The sequence below is a fragment of the Salvelinus fontinalis genome, chromosome 5, assembly GCF_029448725.1.
Source record: "Salvelinus fontinalis isolate EN_2023a chromosome 5, ASM2944872v1, whole genome shotgun sequence".
NCBI lineage: Eukaryota > Metazoa > Chordata > Actinopteri > Salmoniformes > Salmonidae > Salvelinus > Salvelinus fontinalis.
This window is the reverse complement of record NC_074669.1, coordinates 8,619,534-8,631,553: the sequence shown is the minus strand read 5'-3', so window position 1 is coordinate 8,631,553 and position 12,020 is coordinate 8,619,534. Positions and strand designations below refer to the sequence as shown.

The 12,020-nt window shown below is 40.7% G+C and overlaps 1 protein-coding gene across 1 annotated transcript; it reads right to left on the bottom strand.

Annotated features, from left to right (window-relative positions):
• Positions 1 to 2,133: 2,133 nt before the first annotated feature.
• Positions 2,134 to 3,202, bottom strand: LOC129855031 (gamma-crystallin M2-like). The gene is made up of 3 exons (XM_055922279.1): positions 3,104 to 3,202; positions 2,660 to 2,899; positions 2,134 to 2,490 (listed from the first exon to the last, which is right to left on the bottom strand). Exons 1-3 carry the CDS (start codon positions 3,134 to 3,136, stop codon positions 2,215 to 2,217), a joined length of 549 nt encoding a protein of 182 aa, XP_055778254.1. The 5' UTR covers positions 3,137 to 3,202; the 3' UTR covers positions 2,134 to 2,214.
• Between the last annotated feature and the right edge of the window lie 8,818 nt (positions 3,203 to 12,020).

The window sequence follows — 12,020 nt, the reverse complement described above, 5'->3', positions numbered from 1 at the left end:
TGACCCTTGACCCTGACATGGCTCCAAGCCACTGACTGAAGACACTGATCTAGGACATGATGTTTGACTGCATACGAGGCTCCCTTCACCACCCTCTTCATGTTCATGCAATGCAGAGGTGCACAGGTCTCAGTGTCTGCTAGTTTCTGCCCTTTTTAGCACTGATATATACCAGGGAAAAACAGGTTAGTTGTATATCTGTCCAATCATTCATACACAGCAAATTCTCCAGTGTTAAAACAACACTGACAGTGATCATTGGGCCAGTGTCTATATAGGTCCACACTTTTCAGTGTTAAATTAACACTGTGCTTAGTGCTGACACTGTTACACCTTGTCCAAGTTAGGAAATTAACACTTGCATTGTTACACAATAACACTTCATATAGAATTTTTAATCATCACACAAAGAGGTCTATATCTCTTGACAAGGTCACTAATTTTATAACCCGTTAAAAATCTACTTATATAAGCATTGATGAAGAATACAAGACCTGCAGCACACAGCCTTAACATAACTATATACTAGTTCAACTGGTACAACAATTCTACTCACGGGTGGCCAAAATAAGCTAATTGAAAACCGCACCCCTACTAAGCAACGCCTCCAATATAATTTCCCAGTGTGCCTTAGCTTTTTGAAGGGAATTGTAGAGTTACCATCCAGGACTGTATTTGTTAGGGACAGAGATAGGCTTATTGAATTCAAGCAGTTGCAGTTTTATGGACTTCACCTAATGAGTTCCTGGGAATATAATCAAGATACTCTTTGGGGCAATAATATTAAATAAATCATATGGTTTTGAACAGTGATGTTAAGAACCTCCAACAGTTCGAATTGTATTCACCTGCAACTTGCCTTCAAAACAACTGATAGAAATAGGAACAATGTGAAGAGACACTACATAAACAATTTAAACTGGAACAATCATTTCAGTAATGTGTGCAATAAATCGAACTGAGTGGATTTGTTTCGAAAAATGTATGTTATTTATCTGTGTGTTGCATAAGATTAATCAATCAATCAATGTACATGCAAAAACACAGATATTAAAAACAATCCTAAAAATGTCTAGCTGCAGTAGAGCATGCTGGAATTCTGATAATGATGGGGCTGTGGTTTTCTTTTATTTTTTTTTCTTCTTTAAAAAAAATGTTATCCCCTTTTCTCCCCAATTTTCATGGTATCCAATCGCTAGTAATTACAATCTTGTCTCATCGCTACAACTCCCGTACGGGCTCGGGAGAGACGAAGGTCGAAAGCCACGCGTCCTCTGAAGCACAACCCAACCAAGCTGCACTGCTTCTTAACACAGCGCGCCTCCAACCCGGAAGCCAGCCGCACCAATGTGTCTGAGGAAACACCGTGCACCTGGCCCCCTTGGTTAGCGCGCACTGCGCCCGGCCCGCCACAGGAGTCGCTGGAGCGCGATGAGACAAGGATATCCCTACCAGCCAAACCCTCCCTAACCCGGACAACGCTAGGCCAATTGTGCCTCGCCCCACGGACCCCCCGGTCGCGGCCGGCTGCGACAGAGCCTGGGCGCGAACCCAGAGACTCTGGTGGCACAGCTAGCACTGCGATGCAGTGCCCTAGACCACTGCGCCACCCGGGAAGCCCCGGGGGCTGTGGTTTTGATTGGAATGTTTTACTCTCCACATAGTAAAACTGACACAATCACTCAGACTCAACATTGGTTATTAACACCAACACTGGGGTTATTTTACACCACTGCGTGCTAATTTAACACTTAGAGTTAATTTAACACCTGAATCAACACTAGAAATGTAACACTGAAAATCAACACTAGGTAATATTGTCCAATTTGCTGTTTAAATATTGCTTATTTAACAGCATACGTTTTCTATTCGAAGTTTGAATTTCTGGAACAGGGTGCTGAGTCTGTTTTTGAGTTTATGCAAAATATGTAAATGTCTTTCCTCTCAATTTGATTTAGAATCTGCCATGTTGAGTAGCTTAATGTTAGAACAATAATATCTTTGTCAACTGACATTTATTTTCTTTGAGATGATTTAAAACGTTTCATTGTTGAGAATGGCTTAGGAAAGTGCTACATGTTGACCTAGATGACATGGGTTCAGGTTAAGTGTAAAAAATCAATTTGCAAGATGTCCCTTTTTTCAATGTTTTTATTCACTGGCTTCTTGTATTTGTTCACTGGCTTCTCGTATTTGTATCAGTAAAAGCTATATCTAGTAACAGGACTCGTTGATACGTCTCATGCTCATGAACCTCATGCCCATGCCCATCTGGTTAAAGTTTCTGTACTCTCCAGGTCTCATGTACATCATCCTGCCTTTGTATTGGGGCTGCTCATACATGAGCCAGTGGCCGTCCATAACGTTGCAGGACATGCAGTTGTTCATGCGGTAACGATCCATGATGCTATCACAGTCGTCCATCATCTCGTGCATCTGACCTCCAAAGTTCTCCCTCTCGTAGATCCTCATCCTGAAAGATCCTCTGTGCTGTAACACGATGAACAACATGTTTTAGGGAGAAATCTGCACAGCTCAAAAGCACTGGAACGTTCCTAAAAAATGTGTTATGGAGTATCACTGATTGTAGACAAATTGAGTAATGGACATAGATCAAAAAAGCTAGAAGAGGCATCAAACTGAAAGTTTTTGTGCTTACCATGGGGATCATGCGGCAGGACCTGATATCGGTCATTCCCATCATGCGCTGATAGTCAGAATACTCTCCCCTCTTCATGAACCACTGGTTTCCCATGTAGTTGGGGCGGTCGTACACCATGAAGCATCCGCTCTCAACCCTGCAGGACTGGCAGCGGCTCAGGTAGGAGGACATGTCAGGGCAGTCGCTGCTGCACTCATAGGAACGACCCTGGAAGTTCCTGTCCTCGTAGAAGGTGATCTGAAAATAAGCAAGAATCATTTCTGTTCACCATTCAAACATACAAAAAGACAATGCTACATGTTGGGCCTTGCCCAATCCCACTGACAATCAGCTTTCTGGGATTAAGGTTGCCTTGTGCTCTGACACTAGAGTACTAAAGTGCACTCAGTCTAACAAGCTCGGAACATTTATATTAATAAATACACTAAATATAATACTTACTCTGCCGTTCATGTTCATGCCGGTAGAGGTCATTTTGTCTCTCTGTGCTGCTGCTGCTCTTGCTGGGGAACTGTTATCCTACTGGTTTAAAACCTTTCTTTTTATACCTGTGAACCCCATTGTACCAACCCCTGACTCAGCAACATGGAATAGAGGGCCATAGAGCACTGAGGTCTGTCCACATGTCCAGGGACACATGTCTCTCAAAAGAACAAAGTACTGTAACAATGAGCCTTTGTGAAAGGGTTTTAACAATAAAAAAAAAATCACACCTTCGCAATTGTAAAGTGTGCATTTTGTTGATCTCACAAAACCTTTCTAAATTTAAGATTTACCCCTTAGTATTTTACTATTGGAAATGCTATATTGTGAAATATTGTGGATGTTTGAAATGTGTTCCTTTATCAGGTGCTTCATTTTGTGAATCCATCATAAAAAACTTAATCTTAGCTCAAGTTTGATGAATTAGAATATACGTACAGCATGTACACATACAGTACCAGTCAAAAGTTTGGACACACCTACTCATTCAAAGGTTTTTCTTTATTTTTACTATTTTCTACATTGTAGAATAATAAAATACACTGCTCAAAAAAATAAAGGGAACACTTAAACAACACAATGTAACTCCAAGTCAATCACACTTCTGTGAAATCAAACTGTCCACTTAGGAAGCAACACTGACTGACAATAAATTTCACATGCTGTTGTGCAAATGGAATAGACAAAAGGTGGAAATTATAGGCAATTAGCAAGACACCCCCCAAAACAGGAGTGATTCTGCAGGTGGTGACCACAGACTACTTCTCTGTGCTGATGTTTTGGTCACTTTTGAATGCTGGCGGTGCTCTCACTCTAGTGGTAGCATGAGACGGAGTCTACAACCCACACAAGTGGCTCAGGTAGTGCAGTTCATCCAGGATGGCACATCAATGCGAACTGTGGCAAAAAGGTTTGCTGTGTCTGTCAGCGTAGTGTCAAGAGCATGCAGGCGCTACCAGGAGACAGGCCAGTACATCAGGAGACGTGGAGGAGGCCGTAGGAGGGCAACAACCCAGCAGCAGGACCGCTACCTCCGCCTTAGTGCAAGGAGGTGCACTGCCAGCGCCCTGCAAAATGACCTCCAGCAGGCCACAAATGTGCATGTGTCAGCATATGGTCTCACAAGGGGTCTGAAGATCTCATCTCGGTACCTAATGGCAGTCAGGCTACCTCTGGCGAGCACATGGAGGGCTGTGCGGCCCCACAAAGAAATGCCACCCCACACCATGACTGACCCATCGCCAAACCGGTCATGCTGGAGGATGTGGCAGGCAGCAGAACGTTCTCCACGGCGTCTCCAGACTCTGTCACGTCTGTCACATGTGCTCAGTGTGAACCTGCTTTCATCTGTGAAGAGCACAGGGCGCCAGTGGCGAATTTGCCAATCTTGGTGTTCTCTGGCAAATGCCAAACGTCCTGCACGGTGTTGGGCTGTAAGCACAACCCCCACCTGTGGACGTCGGGCCCTCATACCACCCTCATGGAGTCTGTTTCTGACCGTTTGAGCAGACACATGCACATTTGTGGCCTGCTGGAGGTCATTTTGCAGGGCGCTGGCAGTGCACCTCCTTGCACTAAGTCGGAGGTAGCGGTCCTGCTGCTGGGTTGTTGCCCTCCTACGGCCTCCTCCACGTCTCCTGATGTACTGGCCTGTCTCCTGGTAGCGCCTGCATGCTCGGGACACTACGCTGACAGACACAGCAAACCTTTTTGCCACAGTTCGCATTGATGTGCCATCCAGGATGAACTGCACTACCTGAGCCACTTGTGTGGGTTGTAGACTCTGTCTCATGCTACCACTAGAGTAAGAGCACCGCCAGCATTCAAAAGTGACCAAAACATCAGCCAGGAAGCATAGGAACTGAGAAGTGGTCTGTGGTCACCACCTGAAGAATCACTCCTGTTTTGGGGGGTGTCTTGCTAATTGCCTATAATTTCTACCTTTTGTCTATTCCATTTGCACAACAGCATGTGAAATTTATTGTCAATCAGTGTTGCTTCCTAAGTGGACAGTTTGATTTCACAGAAGTGTGATTGACTTGGAGTTACATTGTGTTGTTTAAGTGTTCCCTTTATTTTTTTGAGCAGTGTATAAAATGATAAATATGGAATCATGTAGTAACAAAAAAAGGTGTTAAATAAAAAAATATGTTATATATATATATATATTTCAGATTCTTCAAGGTAACCACCTTTTGCCTTGATGACAGCTTGGTCAAATAGCCCTTACACAGCCTGTAGGTGTGTTTGGTCATTGTCCTGTTGAAAACAAATGATAGTCCCACTAAAAGCAAACCAGATGGGATGACGTATCTCTCCAGAATGCTGTGGTAGCCATGCTGGTTAAGTGTGCCCTGTATTCTAAATAAATCACTGACAGTGTCACCAGCAAAGCACCCCCGCACCATCACACCTCCTCGTTCTTGCTTCACGGTGGGAACCACACATGCAGAGATCATCCGTTCACCTACATGTTGGTTGGAACCAAAAATCTCAAATTTGGACTCATCAGACCAAAGAACAGATTTCCACCGGTCTAATGTCCATTGCTGGTGTTTCTTAGCTCAAGCAAGTCTCTTCTTATTATTGGTGTCCTTTAATCGTGGTTTCTTTGAAGCAATTCGACCACGAAGGACTGATTCACGAAGTCTCCTCTGAAAAGTTGATTTTCAGATTTGTCTGTTACTTGAACTCTGTGGAGCATTTATTTGGGCTGCAATCTGAGGTGCAGTGAACTTATCTTCTTCAGCAGAGGTAACTCTGGGTCTTCCTTTCCAGTGGTGGTCCTCATGAGAGCCAGTTTCATCATAGCTCTTGATGGTTTTTGTAACTGCACTTGAAGACACTTTCAAAGTTCTTGGAATTTTCAGAATTGACTGACCTTCATGTCTTAAAGTAATGATGGACTGTCATTTATCTTTGCTTATTTGAGCTGTTCTTGCCATAATATGGACTTGGTCTTTTACCAAATAGGGCTATCTTCTGTATACCACTCCTACCTTGTAACAACTCAACTGATTGGCTCAAACGCATTAAGAAGGAAATAAATTCCACATATTAACTTTTAACAAGGCACACCTGTTAATTAAAATGCATTCCAGGTGACAACCTCATGAAGCTGGTTGAGAGAATGCTAAGAGTGTGCAAAGCTGTCATCAAGGCAAAGGGTGGCTACTTTAAAGAATCTCAAATATAAAATATATTTTTTATTTGTTTAACACTTTTTTTGCTCACTACATGATTCCATATTTGTTATTTCATAGTTTTGGTGTCTTCACTATTATTCTACATTGTAGAATTGTAGAAAATAGTGAAAATAAAGAAAATCCTTCGATGATGAGGTGTTTCCAAACTTTTGACTGGTATTGTATTTGTAATTCAAAGTGACAATTTGATTTATCTGAATTGTGTAGGCATTATACGAGACAGTATCCATATTGTCTTGAGTAAATTAGTGTTTTCATGTCTGAATCTGGTCCTGAATGATTTGCCTTGAATTACCCTGTTCATGTCCTACACTCACGGACTATTGCAGCAACCACTGTCAAAGTACAATCTCTGGAATTTGTATTAATTATATCTGTATTATACCAGTTTAAAAGCAGATATGAAGAGTACCCATACAAACACACATCAGGTGTCATGAATGGAAAAGTGGCCAGGAAAAAGCCATTGCTTAAAGAAATAAATAAGTAAACACATTTGGTGTTCGCCAAAAGGCATGTGGAAGACTCTCCAAATATATGGAAGAAGGCACTCTGGTTAGAAGAGACTAAAATTGAGCTTTTTGGCCATCAAGGAAAACACTATGTCTGGCGCAAACCCAACACCTCTCATCACCCCGAGAACACCATCCCCATAGTGAAGAATGGTGGTGGCAGCATCATGCTGTGGGGATGTTGTTCATCGGCAGGGGTTGGGAAACTGGTTAGAATTGAAGAAATGATGGATGGCGCTAAATACAGGGAAATTCTTGAGGGAAACCTGTTTCAGTCTTCAAGAGATTTGAGACTGGGACGGAGGTTCACAATCCAGCAGGACAACAACCCATAGCATACTGCTAAAGCAACACTCGGGTGCTTTAAGGGGAAAGATTTAAATATATTGGAATGGCCTAGTCAAGGCCCAGACCTCTATTCAATTGAGAACCTGTGGTATGACTTAAATATTGCTGTACACTAGCGGAACCCATCCAACTTGAAGGAGCTGGAGCAGTTTTGCCTTGAAGAATGGGCAAAAATCCCAGTGGCTAGATGTGCCAAGCTTATAGAGACATACCTCAAGAGACTTGCAGCTGTAATTGCTGCAAAAGGTGGCTCTACAAAGTATTGACTTTGGGGGGGGTGAATAGTTATCACGTTCAATTTTTCATTTTTTATTTTCTTATTTCTTGTTTGTTTCACCCCCCAAAATATATTGCATCTTCAAAATGGTAGGCATGTTCTGTAAATAAAATGATACAAACCTCCCCAAAAATCGATTTTAATTCCAGGTTGTAAGGCAACAAAATTGGAATAATGCCAAGGGGTTGAATACTTTCACAAGCCACTGTAAGTATTCACACCGCTGAGTCAATACTTTGCAGAAGTACCTTTGGCAGCAATTACTGCTGTGAGTCTTCCTGGGTAAGTCTCTAAGAGCATTCCACAGAAAGATTGTGCAAAATTCCCCTTATTCTTTTCAAAATTCTTCAAGCTCTGTCAAAATGGTTGTTGAGCATTACTAGACAACCATTATTAGGTCTTGTATTACATTTTTGACTTAAATCTACTTGAAAATCTAAGTCAAAACTGTAATTTGGCCACTCAGGCACATTCACTTTCTTCTTGGTGTTTAACTCCAGTATAGATTTGGCATTGTGTTTAAAACATCTTGTTATTAGGGGGCGCTGTTTTCACTTTGGGAAAAAATCATGCCCAAATTAAATGGCCTCGTACTCTGTTCTAGATCATACGATATGCATATTATTATTACTATTGGATAGAAAACACTCTGAAGTTTCTAAAACTGTTTGAATTATATCTGTGAGTAAAACAGAACTAATTTGGCAGCAAACTTCCAAACAGGAAGTGAAAATTCTGAAAATGGGTCTCTGTGTCAGGCCTTGCCTATTCAATTGCCTTTTATTTATGGATCTGTATGCACTTCATACACCTTCCACTAGATGTCAACAGGCAGTAGAATGTTGAATGGGGTGTCTAGTTTGATGTGAGACCGAATGAGAGCTTTTGGAGTGACAGGTCCGCCATATTGGCAGTATTTTGCTGCGCACCAGAGAGCACCATATTGTTTTCTGCAATGCGTTAGGTAGACACGACGAAATGCTCCGTCTTGGACATTATTGGATACATATGAGAAAAACATCATAAAGATAGATTTTCAACTGAGTTTGACCAGTTTATTCAACGTTTATTGGGAATTTTGGAATTTTTCGCTCCATGCGCCATGAGTTCATGGACATGTGTGCTCCACCATGCTAGCCAAAGTTGCTAATTCGACAGAAGAAATGGACATTCTAAAACAAAACAACGATTTATTGTGGAACTAGGACTCCTTGCACTGCATTCTGATGGAAGATCATCAAAGGTAAGAGAATATTTATGATGTTATTTTGTATTTTTGTGGAATATGTTGGCGCCAACATGGCGGAGAATGGCTGGGCGCTGTCTCAGATTATTGCATGCTATGCTTTGTACTAAAGTTATTTTTTTTAATCCAACACAGCGGTTGCATTAACTTCTTGCGACTATAGGGGGTGCTGTTTCAAATTAGCATAATTGTCTCTACAGATGAAACGGCTTCCTACTCAATTCTTGATCGTACAATATGCATATTATTGTTATTATTGGATAGAAAACACTATCTAGTTTCTATAGCCGTTTGAATTATGTCTCTGAGTGGAACAGAACTTTTTCTACAGCGAAATCCATGACAGGTTTTGCGAAGGTCTGAGAGCGAAGCTCTGATCTCAGTTCAGTTTAAAGGGGTGTGTATATCCTATGGAACGACACGAACTGCACCCGCCTTCCCCTGGATGTCAGTAAGCAATGAGAAGTGGAATGGGGTTCCTACGTAACTCTCAGAGGTTATAAAAGACCAAGGAGTGAGGTACGCCATCTGTTCGACGTTGAACTTTACGCAGAGAGAGACCTGGGCATGCCATTTTCGAGCGCTCAGTAATGAACTTTAGATATATCAGTCTGTAATTTAATTTGATATAGGTGTTAGAAACATCATAACGAAACTATTTGAAACCGAGTTATATCAGATTATGCGAGTATATTGCTATTTTTCGGAATTTCCTCAGTATTGCGTATTGAGGATTTGGACACGTTAGCTAATGTTAGCAATTGTTAGCTATAGTTAGCTGCTATATCAGAAGTTGAGTGCAACGTTTTACAACCAAGCAACGATTCTTTTGGACAAAGAACCACCATGGCAAGATTCTGATGGAAGCTCGTCGAAAAGTAAGAGCTATTTATGATGTTATTCCGTTTTTATGTGGAAAAATGTAAACTCAATAATTGTGATTAGTGACGCCGTTATTGCGTCACTAGTCTGGCTGTAACGCACACTGTATGTCTAGTAACGTTAATTTTAAAAATCTAACTCTGCGGTTGCATTAATAACTAATACATCTTTCATTTCATGTCCAACCTGTATTTTTTTAGTCAAGTTTATGAACAGTTTGATAAAAATAGTTGTATTATCATGATGCTGCCGGGCAGATTGCTTGAGTAGTTGGACAGTATTTCCATTGTGTAAGCACGATTTGTGACGCTAAATATGCACATTTTCGATCAAACTCTATATGGATTGTGTAATGTGATGTTACAGGAGTGTCATCGGAAGAATTCTGAGAAGGTTAGTGAAAAAATTAATATATTTTGGCGATGTTTACGTTATCGCTCTCTTTGGCTAGAATCAATGCTCTGGTAACGTTTGCATATGTGGTATGCTAATATAACGATTTATTGTGTTTTCGCTGTAAGACACTTAGAAAATCTGAAATATTGTCTGTATTCACAGGATCTGTGTCTTTCGATTAGTGTATGCTGTGTATTTTTACGAAATGTTTGATGATTAGTAAGTAGGTAAACACGTTGCTCTATGGTTATTCTAGTCCATTTGTGACGGTGGGTGCAATTGTAACCTATGACATCTACCTGAAATATGCCCATTTTTCTAACAAAACCTATCCTATACCATAAATATGTTATCAGACTGTCATCTGAGAAGGTTTTTTCTTGGTTAGGGGCTATCAATATCTTAGTTTAGCCGAATTGGTGATAGCTACTGGTGTTGAGAGAAAATGGTGGACAAGAAAAATGGTGATTTTTGCTAACGTGTTTAGCTAATAGATTTACATATTGTGTCTTCCCTGTAAAACATTTAAAAAATCTGAAATGGTGGCTTTATTCACAGGATCTGTATCTTTCATTAGGTGTCTTGGACTTGTGATTTAATGATATTTAGATGCTACTATTTAATTGTGACGCTATGCTAGCGATGCTAATCAGTGTGGGGGGGGGGGGGGGGGGGTGAACCCGGAACCCGGGGTAGGTGCTCGGTAGAGTTTAAGAACAAGTGTATCTTTCATTTGCTGTACAAAATGTATTTTCCAGCAAAGTTTATGATGAGTTTCTGTCAAATTACGTCGCTGTGTAAAATTTCTCCAGACAATTTGGTGTTATTTGTGACGATGGCTGTGTCGTAAAACCCAAATTTGTAGCTATAAATATGCACATTTTCGAACAAAACATAAATGTATTGTATAACATGATGTTATAAGACTGTCATCTGATGAAGTTGTTCAAAGGTTAGTGATTAATTTTATCTCTATTTGTGGGTTTTGTGAAAGCTATGTTTGCGGTGAAAAAAATGGCGTTGTGTGTTTGGCTATTGTGGTGAGCTAACATAAATATATATTGTGTTTTCGCTGTAAAACATTTTAAAAATCGGACATGTTGGCTGGATTCACAAGATGTTTATCTTTCATTTGCTGTATTGGACTTGTGATTTCATGAAATTATATTATATGAATATTAAGGTTATTGTCCTGCTGGAAGGTGAACTCATCTCCCAGTGTTTGGTGGAAAGCACATTGAATCAGGTTCTCCTCTAGGATTTTGCATGTGCTTAGCTCTATTCCATTTCCTTTTTCATCCTGAAAAACTCCCCAGTCCTTAATTAAGCTTACCCATAACATGAGTGTGTTATTTTTTTACACATAACGTTTGTGTGTTATTAGTTTAAGCAGACTGTGTTTGTCTGTTGTTGTGACCTAGACATTTCAACTTTACATTTTTTATAAAATTGTTAAACATTTGAGAAACATAATTCCAATTTGACATAATGGGGTATTGTGTGTAGGCCAGTGACAACAAAATGTAGGAAAAGTCAAGGGGGCAATACTTTCTGAAGGCACTGTACATCATTAAACATCAAATACACAAACAGATGGTGCAGGCTTGGGGGTCTCGCCCAATTCAAAGTTGACTTGCACTGACATTGCTGATAACTACTTTGTTGATAGAAAATGTACTTGCTTTGACTGTGATATGTGGTTGTCTCACCTAGCTATCTTAAGATGAATGCAATAACTGTAAGCCTCTCTGGATAAGAGCGTCTGCTAAATGACTAAAATGTAACATTAAATGAATCACTATTTTGGCCTGATTTATTTTTTGTCCCTATCCTTGTTTTCACACACGCAACTCCACCTCACAGTTTGGGTAGCAGAGGCCTATCTTTACTTCAGAGAAGCTTTTCCAAAAGTCATCCTCATTAGTGTTTAATACAGGACTCCCGTTGGCAAGGTCACCGTCGCCCCCAGCGACATTCTGTTGTCAGGACGATGCCAGGAATAATGAAA

Excerpts from the sequence above, each read along its gene's own strand:
- LOC129855031 (XM_055922279.1), bottom strand. The coding sequence starts at position 3,136 with ATGACCTCTACCGGCATGAACATGAACGGCAGA. Across the intron at positions 2,900-3,103 it reads GCATGAACATGAACGGCAGA|ATCACCTTCTACGAGGACAG; the intron begins GTAAGTATTATA and ends GCTTATTTTCAG. Across the intron at positions 2,491-2,659 it reads CCTGCCGCATGATCCCCATG|CACAGAGGATCTTTCAGGAT; the intron begins GTAAGCACAAAA and ends ATCGTGTTACAG.